Source organism: Eptatretus burgeri, chromosome 18, assembly GCF_056783735.1.
Source record: "Eptatretus burgeri isolate ZD-2024b chromosome 18, Ebu_testis_v1, whole genome shotgun sequence".
NCBI lineage: Eukaryota > Metazoa > Chordata > Myxini > Myxiniformes > Myxinidae > Eptatretus > Eptatretus burgeri.
In genome coordinates this window covers 22,409,754-22,426,695 of record NC_140978.1, presented here as the reverse complement: position 1 = coordinate 22,426,695, position 16,942 = coordinate 22,409,754, and the positions used below count along the sequence as shown (strand labels likewise).

Here is a 16,942-nt window from a genome sequence, read left to right as displayed (position 1 = left end):
GACGAAGAGTCAGAGAGTTTCACCAGCATCCTAAACAAATTCCAAATTCCTGCCACGAGCTGCATGGGAACTGCATCAGCGGCACAGTTACACTCCCTCACAAGGAGGCAACCAGCAGCTAGGTGTTGCACATGGATGGATAAAAGTACAGAAAGTTTAACCCCTCCTTATCTCGCAGAGAATTAAAAAGTTAGAGTCAGCAAAGCAGGACAAATATCAACATCAGGAACTAAACTGAATAAAGTGAATAAAGTTTTGGTTGATGATGACAAGAAAGGTAATGATGAGCAAGTTGAAATGCAATGAGTGGAAATACTCCATGTAATGATGATGACAGGGAAATAGCAAACAACAACACATTGTGTAATCAAACGGAAGACCAAACACTGCATTGGAGCCATCAGAAGGAACCCAAATAAGTAATGAGCAAAGATGGAGGTTCATCAGGAGGAGCCTGGATAGGATTCGGGTTTTGACCACTACTCCACAACCCTCAAACCCATCCAAGCACAGCTAAGTGAGCCTTTCAGAAAACTTTCTGCAATACTTCACTTTTCCTGAGACAAATGAATGAATTTAAATGAAGTAAAATGATATGAGCATTACGACTGTGCATAAATAAATATTAATTGTCAACAACCTGTGAAATGCTTTGATCAGGGAACCTAACGCAAAATTGCCAACTCTACCACTTTTGGCACTCGTCTACCGCTTTTTGTATATTTGAACAGCCGACCGTTTTTTTTATTTTTTTTATTTTTATTTTTTGTCAACTGGAAGGGCACTCGGTGGAGCGCGTACCTCAGCCCTGTAATGCCTGATCCACGAGAACATGTCGGGCCCAATACATTTTTGAGATATCCTGTACTCAGACAAACAGACAGAAAGTGGTGAAAACGTTAACTCCTTCACATTTGGTGGCGGAGGTAATAATAGCGAAAAATATCGCTTTCTCAAAATAACGTCTCATGGAAGTTTTTGATAGATTTTCATGTTGTGACAAGGTTTTTGTCGGCCTTCGGGAGGTTTCACTTGATGCTGCGTGAAAAATCATATCTGTGATCTCATTGCATTTGATTGACGACAGCTGCTATTCAAAGTGTGTGGCAACAAATGACAAATGCTGTCCCATTTACAAGCATTATTGACCCACAAAATGTCGGATATTTCTCATTGATTGCCGAACATGATGCAACTCTGAGCAAAACATTGTATCAATGAGAACCGTGCCTGTTGGTCGCATGCATGAGCACACACACACACACACACACACACACACACACACACACACACACACACACACACACACACACACACACACACACACGCCATTGGCCAAGATGAAGACAGCAAACCGAAATGTTAGTGCCATGTCCCAAGCATCCCAGCGTGGTCTTTGCAGTAGATATACCTGAAGTCTGTATTGGAGAGTCGGGCATGGCCAATTCTAAGTTTATCTTTAAATTTGAACTTATATTTTATTCATTATAACATATGCTATACAATGTAAAGTCCAAAAACATATTCAGGAGTTAGATGTAAAAATACAATACAATTTTTTTTTTTTTTAAATTCTTCAGGAAAACGTGATTATTCAGCTTTAATTTTGCATTAAAGATTCTTATAATCTATAAATTTATAGTTAAAATTACAAAATTTCCCAACTGTTGGGGGGGGGGGGCTCATCCCCTCCCAGACCTTCCCCTCTTGGTCGCTTCACCCCTCACACTACAGATCCTTCCATCCCCCTGATTTTTCTTCTCTCAATGTTGGCAACAATACTAACTTAATGTATGAATTATTGTCAGTATTTTGAACTTCTTTTATTATTATTATTATTATTATTATTATTATTATTATTATTATTATTATATTATTATTATGCGATGGGTTATAGTACAGTCGCACCCACAAGTATCACAAAATTATTTCAAATGAATGCCATTATGCAATCTTTTTGAGCACAGAATTAACTAATCAATATAATGTACAAGTCACGATTCCCGAGTTTGAAACTGAGGATTGCCGCTCGAAAACAAAATTCTGACAAACCGTACAATGCCAAGGGTGTGGCCTCGCGACAGGGTTCCAAAAGGGCCTCCTGTTTTGATGTTTTTGTCTCGAAGGTTTTGCTCGACAGGTCTTCCTCTTCTCTCAATGTGCACACATCACTTCCACTTGTATTTTCAGCCAGCTCATGTGTTGTTTATTTTGTGAGTGTAAAAGATCACTTTCTCAGCATTTACCCACCCAGCTGTCTAACACAACATGCGATCAAACTATTGTTCCAGTTCCAGCCCTGATGATTTGTATATGCAGTACAGATTAGAGATCTTTAGCTGCCAAATCACTATCTGAGATATCAAAAGCAAAATTCTAGTGATTATAGAATGCAAAGTGTGTATTGAATATAATGTCGAGGAAATTGATTCATCCTCAAACTAGAACGGGCACTCAGTAGAGCGCATACCTTCGCCAATGCTACATTTTGCCCCCTCCCCCCCCAGAAACCATTGATTGTGAGGGTATCTAATCCCATACCACATCTGCCATCTCATATGTGTTATGATGGCTTAAAAACATTAAATTTCCTGCTGTTTGACACTGATTCATGTACATTGTACAATTTGTGTATGAACTCCCTGACCTTTTTGGGTGTCGGTGTCAAGTCAATCTGACAACTGGTCACATTATAAGAAATTATTTTCTGGCATTTTAGGGGCATTTAGCACACACGAGTTTCTGTTTTTCTAAATAAGTTATTTATTGTGAACAAACAAACATTCATTGTACAAAAATGACGATTTTGACCTTTTCATGACCTCGACCTTGACCTTTGTACTCTTCATTTTGTAATTGGTATTAGAGTGTGGGGAACAGAACAGTCAACATTTTGGTGCTGGTTTCATGCAAATTGGATAAGAATTGACCGTGTTATGACTAAAACCGCACATTTTGCAATGTCATGACCCCCCCCCCGACCTTTGACTCCCAACCACTAATAAGGGTTATTACGTCATTGTCATGTCACATATCACAAGATGGGGCATTGAATTCTGAACATTTTGGCATTAGTTGCCTGCAAATTGGATACAAATTTACCGCGTTATGGTAAAAAGACGATTTTGACCTTTTCATGACCTTGACCTTGACCTTTGACCCGATCGCTCCCAAAATCTAATCAAATGGTCCTCGGATAATAACCAATCATCCCACCAAATTTGCTGCGATTCAGTTCAATACTTTTGGAGTTATGCGAATAACAAACAAACAAACAAACAAACACACATTCACAAATAAATAAATAAATACACAGCGATCAAAACATAACCTTCGCAACAAAGTTTGGAAGGTAACAAGGCAGAGTAAATTAATAAAGGTTGCCCGCATCTGTCATCGTGCTTCCCTTTGCGACCAAATTGTGTGTCAAAGTATATTGTCGACCGTATGTTACCGGAAGCTGTGCTCCCTACCACATCTAACCTCAAGTCATCTGACAAAGTTTTGCTTTTTTTGTACAGCTGCTTTGGAGATCATCTCAGAAGTTGCAGCTCATACAAGCAGCTCAATAAGGCAAGGGGTGAGTTGTTTATTATGTAAGAACCAATAGTGGCACAGCAGGTAGATTTTGCCTTTTGATTTCAGGAATAGAGTCGTGGTACATTTATTTAATTACATACATTTAAGATGTACTCTTTCCAGAATTGTATCATACGTCAGCCTGTGGGGGCATGTTTGTATGGTAGAAGTGTATATATGGTAAGGTAGAGCAAGATGCTCCTTGATAGGAGGATGTGGCAAGATTCCTCCACCGCTGTATAACCTTCTCCGTCGTGGTTATATATGTTCAGTATCGTGATCATCTGCAATAAAGGCCTCTCTGGTGGGTGGACGCCATAACGGCAAATTTGAAATGTTCAATGTATTGAACATATGGACTGAGGATTATCTATATGTTGATGGGTGGGAGGTCTTGTTGCATCTTGTCCCACCTTTCTTGCCAGGGACATCTTGCCCCTGACTTGCTCTAATGTGATTGTAGTGAACCTGAACAGGATTTTATCCTGAAACTCTTAAACCATGCACACCAAGTGCCCTGTTATTAGTGAATCTGTTAAAGGAGTCAGCGATGATTGCTGAAAATTAAAGTTTCAAACTGAAATGTTTTATTTTAGGGATTATTCTAGACGATGTCCTCTTACATTATTGTGAAATGTTATCTATGCCGTCAAATGGACCAGCATCAATGTTGCAGAAACAATGTCGGTGTTTCTTTATCCTTAGGATAACTTTCAGAAGCTTATGCATCTACAACAGAAACTACAAGGCACCGAGATTGTGCGTCCGGGACGGGTACGGAGCACAACAGGTTAAACTAAAGACAACACAATCACAGGATACATTGTAGACCGTATGTTGTTTGTTCAACTAAACACGAACAACTCTACCTCATTGTCTTGTGTGCTGTAATACCTTTTTTTAAATTATGTTCTGCTTTAAGGCGGCTACAATTTTTTACCAGCTTTGCCAGGGGTTTCTAAGGGTAGGAGTGTCTGTCATTGGGAATGTCACTTTGCGGATGTCACTGTGTCCTTGTAATGTTAGTTTTGCGCAGGCTGCTTTCCAGAACTGCACATTGTGTGGCCCTGGCCTTGTGGAGAAAACAAAAGCTCCAAGAACAATTATCCGTGGCTTCTCTCACTCTTTTTCTCCCTCCCCTTCCTATGTTTGACACTCAGACACTGCTTAAGGAAGGAACTCTGTTGAAGTTGTGCAGAAAGGATCTACAGCCTCGTGTATTTTGCTTGGTAATCCGTCGTCCCCATACCCCCACTCCCTCTCCAAACGCTTTTTATTATTGTTATCTTTTTGCTCAATTCTTTACAACCACCTTGTTTGCTTCAAATTCTTGCCCCTCAACTCCTTCCTTTCCTCCAGCACATGCTGATCCTAGGACAATGGGGGTGCTGTTTTCACTGTAGCAGAGCTGTAATCAGATATACTCTATGTGGGAAGGAGTACAGCACAGCGAAAACAAGATAAAACATGGAAAGTAAAGACCAACAGGCACCAGATGGTGGTGCATTCATTTCATTTCCTGCAACTTTGTTCACCTCCATTTATTGTGTTGATGATGAACAGGAGGATAGATCAGTTCTAGGACCGTTATTATTAATAATTTTCATCAACAATTTGGACAGTGGGGTTACGAGCCGGCTTTGCAAATTTGCAGATGACACAAAGCTTGGAGGTAAGGTAGACAGTGGAGAAGGGGGTAATCTGATTCAGAAAAGCCTAGTTACTTTGATTGGCTGGGCAAACGATTGGCGGATGCAGTTTAACCTAAGTAAATGTAAGGTGCTCGGGTTGAGTAAGAATCATGAAAATGGGATTATATAATGCAAGAGGTAGTCTTGGAGCATGTGACATAAGAAAAAGATCTGGGGTGGCCACCCGGAAGGTACCGATCTTTCATATCAGTCGGTGAGTCAGTCTGTATGCTGAGTGTTGGCTTAATGGTTAGGGTGGCGTGCTTGGGATCCTAGGGTCCTGAGTTCAAATCCTGCTCAGCCATTGAATTAATACTAGGTGGTGTTGATTCAGCTTGTCATACTTCTGAGTTTGGCAAATGAGTGCCAACTTGCTGGGATGATTGAGCCACTTGCGTATCCAGCGTCGAAGTGACGACCCGTCCAGGATTGTGCCCAATAGCCCAGAGACTTTTTTTGGCAGCACCGACGCTCTGCCCAGAGTATGGTCCGAATGGATGGATGGAATAGATGTGAGGGGTAAGCAGAAATCATAGTGCCAGGCAATCATAAGTAGAGCTAATGTGGTTTTAGGTTGTATTCATAGAGGGATAAATTATAAATCAAAAGAGGTGATGTTAACACTATATAGCAATTTAGTGAGACCTCACCTGGAATACTTATCCAAATCCAGTGTTCAGTTTTGGTCACAGCATTTGATAAAGGACATTGCTGGCAAGGAAAGAGTCCAGGGCAGAGCAACTAGATTGATTCCTGGGTCAGCTGGACGAAGCCATGAGGAACGGCTGAAACACACTGAACTTTACTCATCGCAAATGCAGCGATTACAAGGGGATCTGATATATGTTTAAGATAAGAAACGGTATAGACAGAATAAGAGCGGAAAGGTTTTTCCGCAGAATGGACAGCTATAGGACTCAGGGCCGTCGTTTGAGAGTGAATAAGAGGAGAGTTGGGACGACATTAAGCCAAGGGTCTTTCACTCAGAGGGTAGTTAATGCATGGAATCGTCTCCCTGGAAAAGTGTTGGCACCTGAACCGGTAGATTGGTTTAAACTAGAGTTGGAGAGGTACCTGGAAGCATTGAGGATAAAGGGAAACGTGTGGGCATTCCTCATTATATCCCCCCCCCTCTCTCTCTGTCTCTCTCCTCTCTCTCTCTCTCTCCTCTCTCTCTCTCTCTCTCCCTCTCTCTCTCTCTCTCTCCCTCTCTCTCTCTCTCTCTCTCTCTCTCTCTCTCTCTCTCTCTCTCTCTCTCTCTCTCTCTCTCTCTCTCTCTCTCTCTCTCTCTCTCTCTCTCTCTCTCTCTCTCTCTCTCTCTCTCTCTCTCTCTCTCTCTCTCTCTCTCTCTCTCTCTCTCTCTCTCTCTCTCTCTCTCTCTCTCTCTCGCGCTCTCTCCCTCTCTCTCTCTCCCCCTTCTCTCTCTCTCTCTCTCTCTCTCTCTCTCTCTCTCTCTCTCTCTCTCTCTCTCTCTCTCTCTCTCTCTCTCTCTCTCTCTCTCTCTCTCTCTCTCTCTCTCTCTCTCTCTCTCTCTCTCACACTCTCTCTCTCTCTCTCTCTCTCTCTCTCTCCCTCTCCCCCCCCATTCTCAAAAATCGAAAGAACAGTCTTGAACAAAGGGTTTAAATTTTGTTCCCGTTTCAAAAAAGAACCAGACGAGTTTTCTGTCAAATATGACATTACCCCCCATGTATCACACATATACTTTCTGTTGAAGATTCACAAACTCAACAACCCTGACCGTCCGATTGTGTCTACCTACCTGTGATTTTCAACTACCTGGATTAAAAAATGGCTCCAATTGTATCCTCTCTTCCATCCTATGTCAAAGATACTACCCATCTCTTAAACATTTTTGATCGGTTCGAGTTTACTCGTAACAACAAATTTCTATTCACCATGGACATTTCATCACTCCTCCAAGGTTATTCCAAATGACGAGGGTCTTCAGGCACTCAAACATTTTTTCAATCATTGCACTATCCAAGACCACAGCACTGAAACTTTACATTGTTTGGCTGAATTGGTTCTCACACTCAATTGCTTTGCATTCTCCAATAACTTCTATAATGAGATCAATGGTGTGGCTATGGGTACAAAAATGGGCCCAAATTATGCAAATGTCTTTGTCGGATTCATTGAAGAACATATTTTTTTCACATTTTGATTGCCCGACACCAGATTTATTTGGATGCCACACTGATGATAGCATTGGATTAAGCTCCAGTCACAGATTCGAACTTGAACAATTTGTCAACTTCATCAATGACTTTCACCCAGTTCCAAAAAGACCTGGACAACTTTGGTTGTTAATATATTTATAACCACAAATGATACAACAATACCCTTTGCTTTATATGATACAGAATCGCATATAATTTTGTGCACACCATCAATACATTTAAATGTGAGCTTCGTTTGTCACGCGCAGGACATCAAGGCGATGCATGAGTTCTTGCCATGTTAAACTCAGCATGTTTGTATCCACCAGTGCACATGCAGCTGTGATGTGAGAATGAAGATCCTGCAGGTTTGCCACCTTGGTGTTGTAGACATCTTTGACACCCCCAACAGAAAAAAAATTAAGGGGGGTTATATCTGGTGATCGAGGGGGTCAGGTGGTTGGTCCATCTTGGCTAATCCAGCGACCTGGAATTTTTTTTAATGCAGGACGGCTTGAACAACGAAGGCCCAAATAGGGGGAGCGCCATCCTGTTTTAAAAAATGATGTCGGATTGCAGATCTTCAATCTGTAGGAGGGTTAATCCTTCCAACATGTTCATGTAAGTTGTTGAGGTCACTGTATCTTCTGCAAAGAAAAACGGACTCACCAAACAGTCATGGAGAAGGTCACACTACACATTGACTTGTGGACTGTCACGTACATGTTCAATGACCACGTGGGGGTTTTCAGAGCTCCAAATCCTCGCATTGTGCTGGTTGACCTTCCCCCATACATTAAAGCAAGCTTTTTCTGTGAACATGACCTTTTTCAGGTAATCTTCATCATCCTCCATGCAACTGAGCATTTCCACGGCAAATGCCTTTCATTTGGGTCCATCATTTGGTTTGAGTTTCTGCAGAATCTGCACCTTGTAGGCATAAAGCTTCAGTCGTTTATGCAAAATCCTGTATACAGTGGTGGTTGGAAGTCCCAATTATTTGGATATGCATCAAATTGATTTTCTGGGACCTTGCTGAAATGATTCACGCACTTGTTCAACTTCTGCTGCACTTGTGCTTGGTCGACACATACTTCTCTGTTTCTGACAAATTCCAGTCTTTTTAAACCTCTTGTATCACTGATACTCGTCCATGATGGCAGAAATTATGCTGATCTTGTGTATCAGATCTCATCTCCAACCATTTGGCACACGAAGCTTTCTCCTGTGGAGTTGCCATTTTCTTTATATTACATTAAACCACCAGACCTGAAAACACATAAAACGTTATGATTTTCTGTGTCATATAAACCAAAGGGTTCATTGTATCATTTATGGTTCTAAATATATTAACAACCACAGTTGTCCAGGTCTTTTTGGAACACCCTGTACATGGGATATTTCAGATACTTGTGAGACCTTTTTAGATGTCAAACTTTCTGTGGTAGATACCGGTTTAATGACCACTGCTCACTACAAATCAACAGATTCGCACAGCTATCTAACGTACTCATCTTCTCATTCTTTACAAGTGAACAATTCAATTTCTTCCTTATTCCCAGTTGTTAAGGCTCCGTCGCCTCTGCAATGATAACTTGGATTTTGGATATAAAGCCAGAGAGGTGTGTAAGTTTTTCATAGATCGTGGCTATCCTAGCTCACTCGTGGAAAATGCTCTTAACCGTGTCTGACCAATCAATCGACAAAATCTCCTTCCAAAAACAAAGCCTGAGAATGAACAAATTTCTCTCACTTTGGGGTATCATCCCAACAGCCTTGCCATGAAAAGAATCGCCCCAAAAAAACTTTAGAATCCTACAGAACGACACAGAAACCACTTCCATCTTCTCCAAACTACCTCTTTTTTTCATTCAAACGAGACAAAAACTTTACGAAATTTTCTGGTCAAAAGCACACTACCTTCTAATCTACCACCTGGAACATTCAAATGTTTGCGTAGTCGTCCTAAGACCTGTGATTAAAAAAAAAAATCAACCGTACAATGTCGATATCAGCACCAAAGCACACCACCAATATCAAAGATCATTTTACCTGCACCACCGTCAATGTAATTTACTGTATTTTACGTTCACTTTCCAACAAAATTTAAATCGGGGAAACTGGACGACAGCTTGGAGACCACTTTAGAAAGCACCTCAACGATGTCAGAACCAATAATGACCTTCCTCTTCTTCTTCCCCATTTTCTACTTTCCCCTCTCCTCCCTCCCCCCATCCCAACCCACTCTTTTCTCCCCTCCCCCACCTCTCTCTCTATCTCTATCTCTCTCTCTCTCTCTCTCTCTCTCTCTCTCTCTCTCTCTCTCTCTCTCTCTCTCTCTCTCTCTCTCTCTCTCTCTCTCTCTCTCTCTCTCTCTCTCTCTTTTCCTCTCCTTCTTTTCTTTGACTTCTCATTCCACATTCCCTCCTTCTCTTCCTTTTTCTCCTCCTATCCTCTCTCCATGAACTCATCACTTGATGCTTTTACTCTGGGCAATGCGTCACAGATGATGTGTACACCTCTGTCCAATCAGCATTCCATGCCCCCAGCACTTCAGTAATGACGTCATTTGCGGTATTTATTCCACGCCGATAACCGCCACATTCTTTCTCTCTTTGTTCTGATTGAGTGTAAAGCCTGAAACATAAACGCTCCTTTGATTCATGGTGGATCAACTATACTTTTGCATTATGAACTTACGACATGGTATTTATTAGCATCATGTATACATTAAGGCAGCATGGTTTTTCTTCTGAATAATTTTTAGTGAAAAAAAAGTCTTCAGTAGTTTCTTTTTTTTTCTCCTCTAATTATGTAATTAGTATCTTTAGAATGGCAGATTTTATTATGAAGGATGATGTAAACACCATGATTCATTATTGTTGTTTTTTCTGTTTTATGACTCATTGTTTTATGACACAAAGTCATTCTGAACCATGTCTCTTGAACTTTTTTTCTTTTTTTTTTGTTCTCGAGTTCAATGACAAATAATATGTTCAGCTCCATGTGCAACATATGACCCGAAGTGAATTAACTTAACTGGCAGATATCCGTCTACGACGGGTATGGGGGACAGGATGGATCACAATACTCAGTTACTGTAGTTTCTTTGGATGTTTTGCGCCGCATTCAACAGCTTAGTTCATATTGGTGGTGTGTCTGGGTGCCCATGGTGGCGTTTGAGACCGGTCGCTTTAGATTGTTGCCCTTGACACATAATGCTGGATGAGTAACACGAATGATTTGACATATTCATCGTTTCTATATTACCTCCATCAACAGATTAACAACTTGGCAGGATAAAAGTCGTAAATGCTGAGTTGAACAAACGTCCTGAACTTATGGATTTAGTTAAGTAAAGCACGTCGTTTGGGGCCCGGCCATCGGTTTGCCGCCGAACGCTGCAGATTGTGATGTCATCGATTCCCTCTTTGAAAATTCTATCTATATTTGATTTTTTTGAATCCGCCCGCTATCACGCACGTAAATACATAGAACACATAATGTGAAGATTTCGGAAGTATGAACAGAATATGTTCGGAGAAATGTGTGTTAGTTCCAGGCTTACGCCCATTATATTATGATGATGTGGAAGCCAACTGTGGACTCGATCACTCGAGGCACCAGTTGCATCAGCTCAAAACAGTCTGACAACACTATCAACTTTGTCTGCTCGATGGATATTCAGGTTTCTCAGATAGTGTTCTGAGAAACAACTCTGTCCTGAAAATTAGATTGTATGAGGAGATATAGCATTGCTTACCTGATGACAACATTTCAGCAAGGTTTCCTTTGAGATTTGTATTTTTCAAACAGATTTACACTACTGAGAATAAGTTTAGGCAACATCTAACTCCACCAGGCTGAACAGATTACGTTTTGTATCGCACTGATGGGACAAATCTGCATCCAGACCTGAACCAAAATCGAATCACCTTGTTCTTGTTGCCTACCCAATTCATTCACCATATTTTGGCATAACTTGTCCACAACTTTTATGAAATATCGTGCTGTATATCGTTTTTGGCCCCATCTCTCAATGGTGAAGAATCACTTTTAAAAAGTCTAGTTTCTGGAAACTTATCCTCACCAAAATCGAATCAATTCATCCTTGTCACACACCCAACCTGTCCACCAAGTTTCATCAGAATCTGTCCCTTTGAGATATCCTGCTCAAAGACAAACAACCAGGTGAATACATAACCTCCGTCCACCTCCGCTGATGGAGGTAAAAATACAAGTCAATTAACTCTTCATCAACAATGTAATGCAAAAAAGTAAGTGTAAACTCTACCTATCTCTACCCACTTTACCCAGTCGCACCCAACTGTCCCTGGACTCTGTATCCTTTTCTCCTGACAAGGTGGAGAGCTTGCTTTCAAACCTCGAGTCAGATTCTGCAACCGGTCCAGACGGCATCAGCCCACGTGTCCTCAAAGCCTGCTCTTCTGCTCTTGCTCACCCTCTCTCTGTTCTATTCACCCTCTCATTTTCCCAAGGTCATCTGCCATCTGCTTGGAAATCTGCTAACATCACTGCCCTGCATAAAAAAGGTGCAAAAACAGATCCCTGTAACTACAGACCAATCAGCCTTCTCCCAATCATCAGCAAGGTTATGGAATCCATCATTGCTTCAGACATGAAATCCTTCCTCTTCTCCAATGGCTTGATTTCCAATCATCAATTTGGTTTCAGACCAGGTCACTCTACCCTGGATATGCTGCTACTGCTCTCCCATCAATGGATGGAGGTCCTCAATGCCAGACAGGAAATCCGAGCCGTATCCCTGGACATATCACGTGCTTTTGACACAGTCTGGCACCCTGCCCTACTCACCAAACTCTCTTCCCATGGTATTCAAGGCCATCTCCACTCATGGCTCGCAGACTTCCTCTCCTGTCGCAGTCAACGTGTGGCCCTAAACGGAGTTCTTTCATCCCCTCTTCCTGTGCAGGCTGGAGTTCCTCAAGGTAGCGTTCTGGGCCCTGTTCTTTTTCTGGTTTTCATCAATGATCTCTCGGACTCTCTGGAAAATCCTCTATTTCTCTTTGCCGACGACTCCACCCTCTGCCGTACCATCTGTCATCCCTCAGACCGGCAAGCAGCAGCTTCTTCGCTCACTGCAGATCTGGATAAAATCACAAACTGGTCCAACACGTGGAACATGTCTTTCAATCCACACAAATCTCACACTCTCACTATGTCTCTTCGAAAGGACCGTTTACAAAACCCCCCATCCACTTTCTCAACAATCCTCTGGAAGAAGTCTTTTCTTTCAAGCTTCTGGGTCTCACTATCTGCCATGACCTTTCCTGGGAAAGTCACATTTCCAACCTTGCCTCAAAAGCCAGTCGCCGACTGGGAATCCTCCGTCGTGCAAAGTCCTTCCTCGGCCCTCTTGAGCTCCTGACTACTTACAAAGCTTTTGTCCGTAGCCTGATGGAGTACTGCTCTCCCCTCTGGGCTGGTGCTCCTGCCTCCCACCTTTCTCGACTTCACGCTGTCGAAACCAGGGCTTTTAAGATCATTGGCATCTCCCGCAATGAAGCTGAGTCTTTGGGCCTCTCACTCAATCACCGCAGGTTGGTCGGTGGTCTTTCTGTCTTCTACCGACTCCTCTCCAGCTTTGCCGCCCCTGCTCTCTCTGCGATTTGTCCCAACCACATTTCCACAGGGCACTCAAGGTCCGCCAACAACCCCCTTCTGGTAAAACTACCAAAATCACGAATCACTGCTCATCTTCACTCTTTCATTCCTCTTTTTTCCCGCCTTTGGAATAAACTTCCTCACTCTATTCTTTCCCATTCTTCCCTCCAGGCTTTCAAAACAGCTGTTCACCACCACCTCTTATCTTCCCCCATCCAAATCCTCGATCTTTTCTACCCCCGATAATCCACCCAAGCCCACTTCCTTCAATTCTCCTGCTTTCCTTCCTGAAAGTCCCTGTAATGTCCATCTTCTCCTCGCCATGTTCCCCGTCCCATCCCCATCCCTCTCCCTTCCACAGTTCACCTGTGTCTGTTCCCCAATGTTTTGTCCCTTCCACTCCCACCCCTCTTGTCTCATGCCTCCTTGCTGTGAGTTGTGTGTTAGCTCTCATACGAGCCTCGACCAAGGTATACAAAAAAAAAATTAAAAAAAAAAAAAAAAAAAAAACTCCTAATAATATCCAAAGTAAACAAAGCATACTCATTGCAAACAAAACATTTTTTTCACCAGTTTTTCCCATTTAAATAAACTGACAGGATAGCCCAATAATGAGGTGTACTTTGAGCCTTTGAGCCTGGTTTGAATCTCTTCCCAGTTATAAACTGTCACCCGAGTGTTTCAAATGCAGGGCCGGGCATCGTTGTGTTTGCCGTGTCTCAGACGGATGTTAAGCCAGAGGAAAAAAACTCGGGTTCAAAAACTGGCTGAGTCATACCAAAGACTTTAAAAATGGTATGTGCTGCTTCCTTGTTTGATACTCAGCATTTAGAAAGGATAGAGCACGGACAAACAACTATAAGTTGGTAATCATAGCACAGGCTCAAAGGGCCTAGTGGCATCCTGTGTTGAAGTGCGTTGTAAGAGAACTCATATTTATTTATTTACTGACCCTGAAGGCACCAGTAATTGAAGGGTTTGGACAACTGGATATGTTTCTATCGAATCTCTGTCTTCAGATCATTTCTTCACCTATAGATGTAAAGGCTGGCCAAAGCAATGGCAAATTCACTTGACTGCAACACAGTCTCTCAATTCTAAAATCAAGCTGAACTTCTACTCACTTTACTGTTTCAGGGGAGAAAAAAAATCTTTGGATATTCGATAAAAGTGAAATTTTTTTGTTACTTTATTTTTTGTGGTTGTGGTTATGGCCATTTCAGTTCAAAATACAAGGAAGTTCAAGGTGTTAAAAGATATGGTGCTAAATCAGGATTACTGCGTTTCAGAAGATGTTGATCTCATTGTCGTTGCTTTGACTGTGTCCAGATGAACGACGTTCTACTTTACACGTCTCCTCAGGGTGGAGGAAAACTCAAGTTAAACAGAATATTCTCCCTCACTACAGTGCAGGTGAAAACCAACATCCACAATCACTTTGGAAGGCAATGATATAATTTTAAAAATATTTTATCATTGAACGCGGGGCGACGGAGGGAGCAATGGTGTCATTGTGTAATTATAATTCGTTTGTCGATGAAGGATCATTTCTCGATGTGATTCACTTCAAACAGAGACAGTACAGAATAATATTCCTGAGTCACAATCGGAATGAATGTTTCATGAATGCTGAAAACGTAGGCCACAAGTAGCCTTTCACTGTCAATTCCTCAGCTGGTCGAGTACTACAATCTGGAACCTGCATTGAGAATGGTCTTGAGCCAACATTAAAGTTTCTAATTGTTTTGTGCCAGAGGTGTTGCTGAAACCAATGGAGTAAATTTTATCGAAATAATTCTGTCACTAATGCCGTTCAAGGTTTACCGACCTGTTACCGAGGCCTACCCTAATGAGTTCCACCTTTTGAGCCTGGAGCGATCGTTTGTTCTTACTGCAAGGTAATACTGAAAAAAAAGTTTTTTTTTGTGGTTGGTGATCCTTGAGGAGTAAAAATAATTGACAAAAGTTTTCTTCACTTGACTCTATAAGTTTCGTGTTTGGTGCATTGTGGATCGATGCTGCCCCTTAGAGGAAGAAAAAAAAATAAAAGACAGTATTCGGCATTCATTGTACATTCTTGCATTTGGAATAAAACGCCCACACTGTTGCGAAATAACTTTTCACTGTAGTACACATATTTGACCCTTCCTGTTGAATTTGATGGATCATTGAGTTTTCGTTTTGCTTGCAACATCTTGAGACTCTCAGCCTGCATTCCTTAGTTATCATCTTCCTCACTCCAGTGACTAAGGAATGCAGGCTGTAAGTCTGCATGCCTTCCATGATCATCCCTCCTGTTACCTCTGTACCTTAATTTCTTCATTTTGTTTTTCTTTATTTTTAGGGTACCAAGCCTATAAGGCTGGGTAACCTATTGTTTTTCTTCTGTTTATTATTATCAGGGCACCAATAGCCTTACCAGGGGCGGATCCAGAATTTTTTTTAGGGGGGCTCACATACGGTTAAGATGTTCTTATTGTTTTGAAATATACCACCAAGACTTATTCAAGTCAATGTAATAGTCGAGGAAAAACCGGTTAATCTATCCAGAGCTAGCAGTGTCCGACCATAAATTTACATTGTCCACAGGAAAATTTGGGAATATCGAGCTACTAGACGAAAAGGCCTCGGGCCTGTCACGAACTGATTCTAAAGAAAAGCTGAAGATTTTGGAATCTTTGTGACGGATCTTTACAACGACAATGTAAATACATAAAATGTTTCCAAAACAAATCAATGAAAATATCGAACGGACAAGCACAAAATGAGGCAAAATATCCCCGAGCACTAAACCTAAACTCGCCATTGCGATAATCAGATCATTAATTAGAATTATGGATGATGTAGCCACTGAAACTTTGAATTACTTGGTGAAAGAGTTCATGATTGTACTGCACTTTACTGTAGGACACAATCCCGAAAATGTTGACTTTCTCTTCGGAGCCATAACTAAACACTGAGTTGCAGGGATTAATACAGAACCAGCGGCGAAATGTATCGTGGCTCGGATTAATTGCTGAGTGAAAACAAAAGACATGCGATTGCCGAATGTCCAGTAATATCTCACATGATGATCATGTGACATAATTGTAAGGGTGGAGGGGAGGGGGTTTCATGTGCACCCGGTGACCCACCTCCGGATCCGCCATTGCTTACAGGCTGTGGTACCCTATTGTTTCTTTTCAGATTATTTTTTGTTATTATTCTTTGTCCCATTTTGGGCCTTTTTTTTGCTCGACGATTTACCGAAACGTGTTTTCTCAGCAACGACTTGTCCGATTGACAAAAATTTTTAACCATAGTCACGACTACTCATGTAGATTTTTTTTAATGATAATTATGACGGCATAGGTAACATGGGGTGGCAGCCATGTTGGGACACCAGAAAAACTTTGGACATCTTCTCTGGAACCGCTCACTGGAAAAAAAAATGAAATATGGCTCACTGTGAAGACTTTACTTGACTTTACTTGATTGAATGCCATTCAGCTGAGGAGTTTGCGAACAGGCTGAGTGGACACTTGGGGGGTCTGGGTGCTTTGGGGGGTCCTGAAGAGTTGTGGAGTGCCTTCAAGACCACCGTCCTTGATGTTGCCGGTGGATGTCTTGGAGCTCACCGCAGGGCAAAGAAGAATTTTGTCTCTCAAGGGACACTAGATACCATTGACCAGAGTCACAGGGCCAGGCTGAATGGCAGAGCTGAGCTGTTCAGGGAGCTGAGGCATAAAACTGTGTGCACTGAGGGTGGACAATGAGGCCTATGTGCGAGGAATCTGTGAGGGGGTAGAGCATCACCTGTGGACAGGTGATTCTCGTCCCGCTTACAGGGGAATTCGCGCATTGCGTTCATCCAAGCCCATCCCT

General features: G+C 41.9%; 1 protein-coding gene across 3 annotated transcripts in view; it reads left to right on the top strand.

Moving 5' to 3' along the window:
* Positions 1-16,942, top strand: part of FGD5 (FYVE, RhoGEF and PH domain containing 5) — a 133,669-nt gene that overhangs the window by 60,239 nt on the left and 56,488 nt on the right. For 2 of the 3 annotated variants that reach the window (XM_085863842.1, XM_085863841.1), the window contains exons 12-16: positions 3,522-3,580; positions 4,285-4,353; positions 4,740-4,808; positions 14,408-14,491; positions 14,897-14,976. In XM_085863842.1, coding sequence (XP_085719968.1) covers positions 3,522-3,580; positions 4,285-4,353; positions 4,740-4,808; positions 14,408-14,491; positions 14,897-14,976 — 361 coding nt within the window. Of the gene's footprint in view, positions 1-3,521; positions 3,581-4,284; positions 4,354-4,739; positions 4,809-4,938; positions 5,054-14,407; positions 14,492-14,896; positions 14,977-16,942 lie in introns of those variants that run through there. The other variant, XM_085863843.1, reaches the window with a different exon arrangement.